The sequence below is a fragment of the Coenobita brevimanus genome, chromosome 110, assembly GCF_032717465.1.
Source record: "Coenobita brevimanus isolate Jiangsu-jjx chromosome 110, ASM3271746v2, whole genome shotgun sequence".
In the NCBI taxonomy this organism is placed as follows: Eukaryota; Metazoa; Arthropoda; class Malacostraca; order Decapoda; family Coenobitidae; genus Coenobita; species Coenobita brevimanus.
The window spans coordinates 26,527,313-26,541,160 of NC_137063.1; the positions used below are offsets into that span (position 1 = coordinate 26,527,313).

General features: G+C 40.7%; 1 protein-coding gene across 2 annotated transcripts in view; it reads left to right on the forward strand.

Annotated features, from left to right (window-relative positions):
• The window catches only part of LOC145417381 (putative oxidoreductase YjmC), a 295,734-nt gene extending 282,621 nt beyond the window's left edge, over positions 1-13,113 (forward strand). For both annotated transcript variants that reach the window (XM_080286058.1, XM_080286059.1), the window contains exon 10: positions 11,200-13,113. In XM_080286058.1, the coding sequence (XP_080142184.1) occupies positions 11,200-11,241 (42 nt within the window). In that variant the 3' untranslated portion in view covers positions 11,242-13,113. The remainder of the gene's footprint in view (positions 1-11,199) is intronic.
• The last annotated feature ends 735 nt before the right edge of the window (positions 13,114-13,848 follow it).

Genomic DNA, 13,848 nt, shown 5'->3' on the forward strand with positions numbered 1-13,848 from the left:
TATCTCTTTTCTATTGCTACTTCAGTGGTCACTGTTCCTCTGAACTGTCTGCATGCATTCCTCCACTTCTACGATGGGCGCGTAGCACCCGTCTAGCAGCAAACTCTCACCCCTTTTCTGTCCAACTCTCTAATGCAAGAGTTAACCGTTACTCCCAGTCCTTCATTTATGCAACAGGTCAACTCTGGAACTGTCTCCCTCTGTCTGTATTTGCTGCTTCCTATGATCTCCAGTCTTTCAAACGCAGTGTGTCCAGGCATCTCGAAATGAATGGATCTCGAATTTGGCTATCCCTTGTATTTTGTTTTTCTCTTGGAAGGAACAGTTTTGCGGGCTCATTGCCTATGGTTCTTTCTTCCTTTAAAAAAAAAAAAAAAAAAAGGCCACCCGTTACGAGATTATAGCATCAGGCTGTAGATAGGCAGATTATTGTTATTATTATTATCATGTGGTAGGTGGGGGCACTCAACATCCACTCTCTCAATGTAGCGCTGCTCTTGAGTGGCTGCCCTTTCCTCTCTTCCCTCCTTTTCTTCCGTACTCCTCTGTCTTTCTTTCCTTCATTCTTTCCTCTTCCTTCTTCCTATGGATGACTCTACGCTGAGTGATAAGGCAATTTGTTTCCTGTACGTCAGGAAACCATTTACTACACTGGGTGGTAACCTCATAACCAAATTATAGTGCCTGGTGGTTAAGTGGGTAATTAAGGTGCTCCAGTCAGAGCAGGGTGGTTAGGGTTTATTGCTCACATAATGCCACTCAGGGATGAGTGAGGCTGGTCACTCTCATCTTAAATGTCAGGACCAACATGCCTAGCCCCGGGCTCCTGTGCTCCTCATGGGGCAACACAGGATTCGATGATGATGATCATCATCATCATCATCTATCATAACACTATTTGTTAATTATTTATTAAATTACTTTCGTAGAATAAATGCTTGGAGATCAATGAACAGTCTAAAACTGAAAGAAGGGGTTGATGAGCTGAAAAGTTTGGGGACCCTTCTCTAACACTACCTGCATCATGCCACATCACTTAGTCATCAAGGTACACACTCTTGAGCAATCATGTGTTTAACCCTTAGCTGCCGGGGGGTTCCAGGCAGCTGCACACTCCTCCCTATGGCGATTTCCGAGATTTTGGAAAAAATACCCTTACTTCAAACCCTTATATCTGACAAACTATAATAGCTAGAGAATCAAATGAAAGTTCATAAAACTCACCAACTCTTCCTCTTTCCAATGAAGTTATCCCGAGGTCTCTAGGTGCTCCCGTTGATGAGTAAGGATGAGCTGAAAACGAGTGGTTTTTCACGTTTTGGTGCGCGGCTCAGAGCGTGCACCGCTGGCAATGGCCTTGGCCCAGCCAGCTAGCATTGGCAGCACTGACTTGAGTGGTGATTGTAACACTTCCCATGCGTCCTTGGAATGCGGAATATTCCACTCGTTTTTTCTATTCCTTCTTACTCATCGCCATGAAAAATGAGTCATCACCCAGTTCATGTGGCTCACCCAAGGATTTACCGCCCACACCACCATGCCACTATGCCTTGTAGGTGTGTGGGAAAGGAAATATCTCGTTGTTTTTCTGTACTCACTTCTTCCGTAAATAATCATATTTCTCCTTTACTAAGACACTTAGAACTGCACTTTACATCACGATTACGGGTAATTGTACTTTGACAAGTAAGTGCTGTTGCTCTTTCACACATGATCGTAGAGTATGAGGTAGTTATTTGTACTGTCAATCAGACTGCTTTGTACTAATCAGGGTTATAGTGACAATCATATAAATGTTTTACATAACCAACATTATTTGTACTTCACATCACAGACACACTGATGCTCATATTTGGCACAATCCTCCTGAGTATTGTGTGAAATAATTCAGGTATAGCCAAGCAAGTATTATTGTTCATTGTGGCCTGCTCTCAAGTGGCTTTCTTTCAGGTAACAGGTAGGCAAACTCAAGGTATATCCAATAATTTTCCAACCAATATCCAATAAACAGTATCAGCTTCTATATTGCACTTACTATAAATCACTTATATGCACTTGTAGAACTTATAAAAGACTTATATCTTAGCACTTTCTATAATTCACTTATAATATCACACATTTCACTCATTTATGAAAATCCACAAACTTCTGCACTGCTGTACACTACACTTCCCCACACACCTGCTCAGTACTCATACCACTCCCGAAGGGCCTGATTGTGGAAATTCTGCCCTTGAAGTGGTAGGCTGAGGTGTGGGAGAGCACTGGAGGAAGATAGGTTGGCAAGCAGGAGGGGAGAGTGTGGGGGAAACGGCTCTGCGGCATTTTTTTCCACAGATGACCACAGGTCCGAGTCACTTTCCTGATGTCCTGGGTCATCTTGCACCTCCTCATCACCGAAATCATCACTCTCGTAGACTGTCCCTTCCTCCTGGAGAAGTCGGAGAGCCCTCTCTGACGTCGGAGGGCTATGTAGGGGTTGGAGGGTGAGAGAGCTCGCTCTCCACATCGTAGCTTTTTATCTCCTCAGAGGACGTACTCTAGCTGAGTGTACGAGAGGAGACAGTATCGTCAAGGGCACATCCTATGGCATTGTCACTAAGTCCTTTACATAGCACAAAGGGCTGAATTTTCGCGGGGTTTGATGAGGCAATTGGCCCTTCATGCGGTGGGATGGAATCGGACAATGTCAAGGAAGATGACATGGCTCCTCTCGCTACCACTGCCGAGCACAAACTGAACTGCGCAACTGTGGGGTTCCTGGGGGTCCTACCTACCCCATAGGTATCACAGAAAATGGTCTCGCTCTCAAACAGTGGCGGGAAGGTGAGTGCGGTATATCAAGTCAACCGGCAGCCCTCTGCGCCCTGAATCCTGTTGTGCATACATGTCAGCCGGCGGATAGGGGTTAACCCCTTAACCGCGGGGCGTCACTTTCGTGATGCTCCGGAGCAAGGGATCATACCATGGGGCATCACTTTTGTGATTCTGTGTTATTTTGAATTCGCCCGGGCTTTCAAGTGGTGGCTTGTATCATCTATCAGTACTACCAGCGTCCAGTTATACTCAGTTCTGCTAATGTCCCCTGTACTTCCATCCACTGTTGACAATTTAGCCATTTTTCTCCTGTCCCTGACTCCTCCCCTCCGTACCACCCCTCCATTACCCTCTTCTCCCGCCTGACCAGCTGTGCTGTGCTACACAAATGCTGGACGGATTTTTCCACTCATTTTATCCATTGAAATGTAGGGAAGAGTAAAGTGATGGTTTTTGAGAGAGGTGAAGTCAATGAATGTACAGCGAGGTTGGATGGTGAGGAATTGGAAAATGTGAGTACGTTTAAGTACTTGGGTAGTGTGATGAGTAAGGATGGAGGTATGGAGGGTGAAGTGCTTGAAAGGGTACAGCAGGGAAGAAAGGTTGCTGGTTCTTTGAAAGCAGTGATAAGAAACAGGGAAGTGAGCATGGAAGTGAAAAAGTTACTACATGACAGTATTGTGATACCAACTCTAACGTACGGAAGTGAAGCTTGGACGTTGTTGGAAGGACACAAGTCAAGAGTGAGATCAGTGGAAATTAGTTATTTAAGAGGAGCCTGTGGAGTCACATGGAGAGACAGGCTGACGAATGAGGATATAAAGGAGCGTTGTGGTGTGGATGTGGATGTGATAGGAAGCGTTATGAGGAACACACTGAGGTGGTTTGGCCATGTGGAGAGGATGGAGGGTGAAAGACTGACGAAGAGAGTGTATGTGAGTGAGGTGGAGGGGGGAAGAGGGAGGGGGAGGCCGAGGATGAGATGGAGGGATGGAGTGGAGAGGTACAGTAGAACCTCTCTCATTCGGACTATATGGGGGGAAGGGTTGTCCGAATTAGCAGATTGTCCGGACCATCAGGGTAATCTTCAGTTCATACCAAAAACTGTCTACATATGGTAGGTTTGTTAATTATTAACATATGTGGCATATGTCAACCCTACGTAACTGCAAAAGATGAAAGGATACTAAAATAACCAAACTAATCATGTACGATAGTTTTGTATTGCATACTTTACAGGTAAGGCCATGACAAGAAACTAGCCTACATTTCAAATTGTAGTAAGTGACTAAGGCCCATGTAGGCAAAAAAATAAATAACTTAATTAACTGTAATATTTGGAATAAAAATAAAACTTATGTAAGGAAAAAATACATTGTCATCTTTGGCATATTGATAACGCCCATATGGGCAAGAAGCTAATGTTTGATGTACAAGTAAAGCACATTTAAGTACAAAAAATAACCTACAGTAATCATTAAACGCTGCAGAATATTTTGACCCATTTTCGTGTAAGCAAACTTCTCCTTTTAACACCTTTATTCATTGCAGAAGCTACATTTGCATTAAGGGGCATGGTAAGGAGGATTAACTTTTGAAATACAATGTAAAAATATAAATGGTTGGTGAACTAGTTGATGGAACGAATGCTAGCGCGTGTTTAAACAGGCACCCATGTTGCGACCTAGCGTGATCTGAGACTAAACGAATGACGATCGCTTTCCACGTCGATACTGAAAATGACTTTAGAATTACTTTCAACATATTTTTGGAGCTTATTATTTTTAAATTTTGTCCGAATTAACAGAAGTCCGGATCAAAGGGGTCCGGACCAAAGAGGTTCTACTGTATATGAGAGAGGGGGGTGTGAGTTGGGAGCAGGGCAGTGAAATGGCGGGGGACAGGGCGACGTGGAGGCGATTTGTTTGTGGCCACCCCAAACAGGATTGAGGCGTCTGGCAATAGATAGATAGACTACGATCTTTCTGGTGACTCTAAAACAGTGCAAGTGGAAATGTAAATACTGTAATGTGTAAACAGCAAGTAAAAGCAATGAATGTAAATATAACTGAACAGTGGAAAATAGTTTTATAAGTTACTGTAAGTGACAGTGCATAACATAGTGTAAATAAAATAGAAATGTAAATAATGTAAATAAAATAGAGAATGTAAATAGAAATGTAAATAAGTAGTAATATAAAAATACGAGTATATATACTAGGAGTAATGAAAGTAAAAGTTTCACTCTAGCATGTATGAATACTGGGAAAATGAAAGTGAAAGTGACAGATTCGCTTTCTACACTAGTATACAGGACGAGAAAGTGAATGCCTGGAGTGAAAATAAACTACTAGTACTGAAAGAACCTTATAGATAAATATTGTATATATAAATAAGTGTAACAAAGTACTAGGAATATAAGTGTGAGTGTGTTTATAAACAATAAATGACAGCTCCGCCTCAGAATACCACAGGGAACCAGCACTAGAGGAAAGCTCGTATGCGCTTGTAATTTACATTGCTTTCACAGTGTTTTTTTTTTTTTTGGAATATGGATTCCAAACTACTTGAAATTCATAGAATAGTGTTTGTAGTTATAATATCAGGCAGTGGTAACCATATTATCGGGTATCGGGAAGTGTAAAGTGGAGACTTCATTACCCAACTTCAGAAGTCTTCACAAGTCCTCTGGTAGACGACGAAGGCTCAACAAACATCCCAGGGGAAAGCTGAAGGTATGTGCCATATGCATATGTAATTTTAATATTCTCGGACTAATAACTGATTTTTGGCAAATTTTTTTAAAAAGTCAGTTGGAGCGTGAATATCCTCGCGGGACGCGCAAGGAGCGCAAAAACATCCCCGGGGTGTAGGGGTTAATGCACTTGGCAGTTTGCCACAAGTCGAAAACTGAAGGATCTTGAAGGGCAATGTGACTGCATGAAATTCTGTTTCAGTTTGGGAAAAACTTTTATGGAGACCTTTCAAATGTTGCAACAGGCATATAGGAAGGATCGTTTGAGCCATATACAATGTCACAAGTGGTTCTGGCAGTTCAAATCATCGGAAAGAACATCCACCAAAGACGATCCCAAATCTGGGCAGACTACCATGGCAAGAGACAATGATTACATTGCTAAAGTGCATGCTGTGATCCGTGAAAATCGTACTTGACTGTCCATGAAGTTTCTGAAGAAGCAGGCATTCTATGGAAGCTTGTGCCACACGATTTTAACCAAAAAACTGAAGATGCATTCTGTAGCCACAAAATTTGTGCCACATCTGCTGACATATAAGCAAAAGGAGAACCATGTCACAGTCAGTCAGGAGCTGTTTGAATGTTCAAATGCTAATGAAAACTTTCTGAAAATGTCATAACAGGTGATGAAAATTAATGGGGGTGTATGACTTTGATGTTGAAACAAAAAAAACAGTCGTCACGGTGGCAAAAAAAAAAAGCATGTCAGAGTCGCTTAAATGTGAAGGTGATGTTGATCGTCAGTTTTTATTGGATGGGCATTGTTCATCATAACTCTGTTCCACATGGTCAGACAGCCATTAAAGGGTTTTATTTGGACATCCTGAAGTGTTTGAGGGAGACGGTGCAAAGGAAGAGGCCTGAGGTGTGGATAAACAGAACCTGGATGCTGCACTGCGATAATGTACCTACCAATGCATTGCTCCTTAGCCGTGACTTTATGGCAAAGTACTATACAGGTATTGTCCCCCAGCAGCCCCACTCTCCGGATTTGGCCCCTGCAGACTTTTTCCTTTTTTGTTCCCAAAGTTGCAATCTACCCCAAAAGGTTGCCGATTTCAGATGATAGAGGAGATAGAAGAAAATTCGTCAGGTGCACTAAACATGTTCACTCAAGCATGTGTACATCAATGACTAAGTGATGAGGTGTGATGCAGCTATCACTAGACCAAAGAACAAAGTTGCCACTACACAACGCTCCCATCATGATCACACTGTGCTGGGTTAGTTGGTGCGCTATTTAACCCCTGAACCGCGGGGAGTCACTTGCGTGACGCTTGGGCACAAGGGATCATACTGCAGGGCGACACTTTTGTGATTCCGTGTTCTTTTGAATTCGCCCAGGCTTTTAAGTGGTGGCTTGTATCATCTGTCGGTACTACCAGTGTCCAGCTGTAGTCAGCGCTACTAATGTCAACTGTACTCCCATCCATTGTTGACAATTTAGCCATTTTTCCCCTGTCCCTGACTCCCTTCCTTTCCTACCCCCCATTATAATCCCTCTCCTCCCGTCTGCCTAGCCGCGCTGCGCTACACAAATCCTGGACGGATTTTTCCACTCATTTTATCCATTGAAATGTTCCCTATGTCCTATTCTTATACAAAATAATATATAAAAGAAAGAGAAAAGGTAATTGATACTGCCATACATCTGGAATGGGCTAATCATCACCTGGCAACACCCCATGTGCACTCGTTCGCTAATTTTCCGTTTGTTTCTCCTTGAAATATGCTGTATGACCTGTTCTCATAATAAAAATATATATAAGAAAGGAAGGGAGGAGCCTAAGTGATATTCACATTCACCTGGAACTACCTAATTTATTACAGTATGTATTGTCTAGATTTCCTGCCAGTCATTTCATAGCATATAAATTAGAAGCTGTCACCACGCTGACATTGTCAACCCTTCCCTGCCCATATACGTCACATCATTCAGTTTACTGTCATCTTTCGAGGCGAAACCATGTCTGATTCGTGCGCGTCCAATTCCGCTACTTCTGAGCCAACTGCAAATGGCCCTGTGACCTCTACCCCTACTAAACCTTGTGTGGAAGGTAAAGGGCTAAGTGACTTTGCCCTGGAATGTGAACCGGCTAATTTATCAATGATTATAATGGACAGCGACTACAATCTTTGTGGTGACTCGTGGGATGAGGCAGTGGAGGAAATGGTGACAGAAACCCCTAGTACAAGTGCTTCTGTGTCCCAAGTTTGTCCCGGCTCCAAGGGAAAGGAGGCCTTAGTACAGCTTGGGAAGGGAGTGAGTGTGTTTATGAATACCAAATGACAGCTTCGCCTCAGAATACCAGTGGGGAACAAGCTTGGATGGAAAGCTCGTACGTGCTCGTAATTTACATTGCTTTCAGTTTTTTTTTTTTTTTTTTTTTTTTTTTGGAATATGAATTCCAAACTACTTGAAATTCATAGAATAGTGTTTGTAGTGATAATATCAGGCAGTGGTTACCATATTATGGGTATAGGGAAGTGTAAAGTGGAGACTTCGTTACCCAACTTCAGAAGTCTCCACAAGTCCTACGGTAATCAACGAAGGCTCAACAAACATCCCAGGAGAAAGCTGAAGGTATGTGCCATATGCATATGTCATTATAATATTCTAGGACTAATAACTGATTTTTGGCAAATATTTTTAAAAAGTCTAAGACGAGGTGCGATTATCCCCGCGGTACGGTCACAGCGCATTCCCGACATCCCCGCGTTTAATCCCTTAACCGTGGGGCATCACTTTCGTGACGCTTGGGAGCAAGGGATCATACCACGGGGCGACACTTTTGTGATTCTGTGTTATTTTGAATTCACCCGGGCTTTGAAGTGGTGACTTGTATCATCTATCAGTACTGACAATGTCCAACACTAGTCAGCACTCCTGATCTCATCTGTACTCCCATCCACTGTTGACAATTTAGCCATTTCTCCCCGTTCTTGACTCCCCTCCCTACCTCCCCTTCATTACCCTATCCTCTCGCCTGCCCGGCCGTGCTACGCTAAGTAAATCTTCCCTGGAATTTTTCACTGATTTCATCCATTGAAATAAGCCCTATGCCCTATTCTTATACCAAATAATATATACAAGAAAGAAATAAGGTAAGTGAGAGTGCCATACACCTAGAATTGGCTAATTATCACCTGACAACACCTCACGTGCACTCGTTCGCTAATTTTCGCTGTTTATTTCACCTTGAAATATGCCGTATAATCTATTTTCGTAATAAAGATATATATAAGAAAGGAAGGGAGAAGCCTAAGTGATATTTACATTCACCTGGAACTACCTAATTATTGCAGGCCACCACACTGTATTCTACGCTAAGTAAATCTTCCTTGGAATTTTCCACTGATTTCATCCATTGAAATAAGCCCTATGCCCTATTCTTATACCAAATAATATATACAAAAAAGAAATAAGGTAAGTGATAGTGCCATACACCTGGAATTGGCTAATTATCACCTGACAACACCTCACGTGCACTTGTTCGCTAATTTTCGCTGTTTATTTCCCCTTGAAATATGCCGTATAATCTATTTTCGTAATAAATATACATATAAGGAGGGAAGGGAGTAGCCTAAGTGATATTTACATTCACCTGGAACTACCTAATTTATTATGTATTGTCTTGGTTTCCTGCCAATCATTTCATTGCTATATATTAGCAGGTCTCATAGGGCTGAAGTTGGTAGTATTGAACCTACCCTAGCCAGGCGGCAGGAGGCCACCACTATCAGTTCACTGTCGTCTTTGAAAGTGGGAGTATGTCTGATTTGCTCCTGCTAACTTCCGTCGCTTTATAGTCCCATGCAAAGGGCCCTGTGACCTTTACTCCCTACTAAACCTCGTGTGGGAAGAGGTAAAGGGCTGACAGTTGATAGAGAGTGACTATGATCTTTTTATTGAGTAAAACAATGCAAGTGGAATTGTAAATAAAGTGTAAATAATGTGTAAACAGCAAGAAAGCAGTGAATGTAAATATAAGTGAACAGTGGAAAATAGTTTTATAAGTTACTTCAGGTGACAGTGCATAACACAGTGTAAATAAAATAGAAATGTAAATAATGTAAATAAAGTAGAGAACGTAAATAGAAATGTAAATGAGTGGTATTATAAGAATACGAGTATATATACTAGGAGTAATGAAAGTGAAAGTTTCACTCTAGCATGTATGAATACTATTGGTTATGAGAGTGAAGGTGAAAGTGACATTCACTCTCAATGCTAGTATACAGGACGAGAAAGTGAATGCTACGTATTTTACTGAAAGAAATTGAATCCTTACAGTGACAATAAACTACTATTACTGAAGGAAACTTATGGATAAAGACTGTAGATATATATAAGTGTTATATAGTAACAGAAATATAAACTGTGAGTGTTTTTATGAATAATAGACAACACTAGCGACGAACGATCGGAAGTGGGATGGTCATACGCCCTCGTAATTTTCATTGCTTTCACAGTGTTTTTTTGGGGGAGTATGAATTCCAAACTATTTAAGAATCATAGATTAGTGTTTCTAGTGATAATATCAGGCTGTGGTAATCGTATTACGAGTTGTCGGGAAGTGTAAAGTGGAGACTTCGTTACCCAACTTCAGAGGTCTCCACAAGTCCTACGGTACTCGACGAAGGCTCAACAAACACCCAAGGAGAAAGCTGAAGGTATGTGCCATAAGTATATGTGATTTTAATATTCTAGGACTAATAACTGATTTTTGGCAAATATTTTTAGAGAGTCTGTCGGAGTGTGAATATGCCCGCGGGAGCCACAAGTCAAAGCAAAACAAGCCCGGGTGTAAGGGTTAAGGGGTTAAAAAAGTTTGGTGGGCAGACCTTACAGAGTTGAGATAATGAGTATGGTGGAACATAGTATTGTATAATTTGCCATCAAACTATTCTCTCTCTCTCTCTCTCCCTGTGTGACCAGTTTATGAGCTCAATTATTGATATGCGTTTTCCAAACATACAAGGTAAGGTTTATTATTAAAATTATTTAAGGTATATCAGCATCAAAACTTTGATTTAATGTACCTTGATAGACTGGATATTGGCTTTAATGGACACTATGAAGCCACTGGACCCCAGTTGGCTATAGTGAATATTGTCCATTAAATGGGGCACAGTGGGTTTTATGAAGGAGTGCAGTGATAAGGATGTGAAATAAACTACAAAATTTTGAAATTATGGCCCATTAGTGTATAGTGGATGTTGTTTTCATTGTTAGTACTAGAATACAGTATACTGTTGTACTGATTTATTTTCAAACATGTGCTTGAAATCTCACCTCATTGAGATATCGGGTACAGCGGATTTTTGCCTTAATCGGATTGGGCTTCCCCACAGTTGATCTGGTGCAGTGAGCTTCTACTGTACTGTACCTGTTTTAGTGTTTGTTCCAGGAAATAATTTTGCTTAACTCCCAGGAAACTGTGTAGCCTACCAGCAATACCCAGTAGCTCAGTTTTGTATGGTAGTGGTAATCTAAATTCTCCCAGTGAGTGCCTTTGCTGCCCCGTCACATTTCATGTTGTGGGTGCCTAAAGACTTGATTAGGATGATGATTTACTTACATGGAAGGTTGTAAATTTAATGAATGATTCTTGTGTTTTCAGTGGAGGTTGGCAAAGGCACTGGGTGTACAGCCAATGGAGTGAGTCATCATCGGTATTGTTAACATCCTGCACTGAACTGGAGTGTGTTACTGACTACATTGCCTCACTCCATGCTGCTCACTTTTCCTGCCTTCACACTGCAAGAATAACAAGCACATTTTCCATACTTACAGTCCATTCATTTCTAACACCTTCAGTATGAGAATCTCCTCTAAGCTGAATGAAATCATACTGAAGCAGCTAATATTATTCAGGGCACTTGGTTATGGTTTTGTCTAGTTTTTACAAGGGACAGTGGATTGCCATGGTTTGCTCATTGCTACCTTCATTCATCACATCTGATGTACTGTATAAGCTCTTGCTAAGATAAGAATAATATATACTGTATAATGCACAGTCAACAAAAGAAGTATTGTATCTTGATACCATAGTGGTTCAAATTGAGGAATTATATCTACATACGGAAAAGTTTGTTGGGAGATGTAACAGGTTTTGGTCCATGTTTGGTTGAAAATATTGTATACTGTATTAGAAATAAACAACTTCTCCATGTGTTGTTATAATTCTTCTAAAAGAAGTATTATTACTCAAAGATTAGCTTCAATGAGTTAGTAGAAATTCTTGAGGCTGAACATGAGTGATTTTTCTCCAAATATTTTGGTGTTGGAAATCATGAGTAAATAACAACTGTGAATTTATGAAGCTGAACCAAAATGAAGTTTCTCCATATTTTTTGGTTTTGGTAATTTTGGGTAGCTAAAATCTCAGATTATTCCCAACAGCCCAAGGCTGTCTTTATATTTCATTCATTCTAAAGTAATGCAGTTAAAAAATTCTTGTGTGCCAGTGAGTAATTGTACTGTTTTTTGTTGACTGTACAGGTATATAAATACAGATACTTGACAATATTAATCCATCCATCCATCCATTGCCAGACGCCATGTATCCCAGACGGGGTGGCCAATGGCTTAGAGTTAATTGTTTTACAGGGAGGGGCACTAATCCTCCACCAACCCCACTTGACACGTAGGGATGCCAACAGCATCTGGTGTTCCCAGGCGGTCACCCATCCAAGTACTAACCAGACCCAACAATATTAATCATGGTGTAAACTTTCTGCAGTGATAATTGTTCCACTTGACAAAACCAACTGAAGCATATATCAGTCATAAGTGGAATTACATTACAGTACAAAGTCACTGTTTCAGAGTGCTTACCTCAATTGTGTAAATTATAGATTTTTTTACGTGTTATCATGTTCAGGGTATTTTTGTACAATATTAGCTTATTTTCATATCCAGTATCAATATAAAATATTCGTAGATCTGAGACTGGCATGATGATAATCACATTTTCATTGCATGAACCATACTTCCTGCCATATGTTGCACACTTTATTTTTCCAATATTTTGCTATAAAAATCACACCGCATTATACCATGAAGGCCATGGTTTGGGATATGGCTACAGGTAGAGGTGACTTGTACAAAGGCCACCAACATTCAGAAGCAAATCACTCGACGATATTACCAATTATTAATTAAGATTTTTATTAATCCAGACTTCAGTGACTGTGTATTGTCATAAATACATCATAAATGAAAGGTAAACTAAGCATTCTCTGAGTTAGGTATGGACATACATGGTGCATTGAGTGACTGAACCATGCCAAGCACATCTGTTAAAGTCAGATGATTTCCTGCTAGTGAATGCAAGGCGGTGGTGGAAGATTTGTATATTCCTGTATTTCCACCTTAAATAAATAATTTTATGTAAAATTATTTTCCCTCAACTTACTGGTTGATGCTGAATATGAATAATTAGTAGCATTCTGTTGGTTAGATATGCACACACATGCAGATTTAATGCAAAATTATTTTCCCTCACAAATTACTGGTGGATGTGAATATGAATGATTAGTGCAATTTTTTTTTTTTCCCCCTGAATATCCCTTGCTAAACCATGGATGCGCAATATTCACCGGTATGCATTATATGGCAGGAAATGCACTGCTCACATAAAATATGCAACTTGAGATTCAATGATGTATTATTCAGTATTGTATACTGGATTATTGGTATGCTGTATTATTCTAAAGTTAAGGATTTTGATGGAAATAAGGTAGGACTGTAAGCTATTATGATGTGTGAAGCTCTGCTAATAATTTTCCTAGAAGCATGCTAGTAATGTCAGAGACCAAGAATAAGGTGTCAGGATAAAGCAAGAGAGTGTCCGAGGAAGGGTGATGTGCTGTGGAGTGAGGGGTCTTTGCTGAGTAGGAATGAAGTGCCTGAGGATATTTGCTTTTGAGGTATGTGAGGAAGGGTTATTTGTTGTGGGAAGAGTTGCCCTTGTTGAATAGGGATGGAAGTACCTGGCAAGCCTTCTGTTCCAGTCACTGCTTTTGAGGTACAGTGACAGTAGTAGATATAACTTGTAATTTCACATACTTGGGAGTCCCTGTTGTGGTGGTTCTGGTATGGGGTGTATTTGAACGTGATTTATTTATATAATACCTGGCCTGGTACAACTGAAGCTTTTCATTTAGCTATTGTACATGTCTGGTTTATTAGTTACCAAGAATTGTATTCATTTGGATATTCACCGCATCATAGATATCACCTTTATCTTCCAGGAACACATCCACCT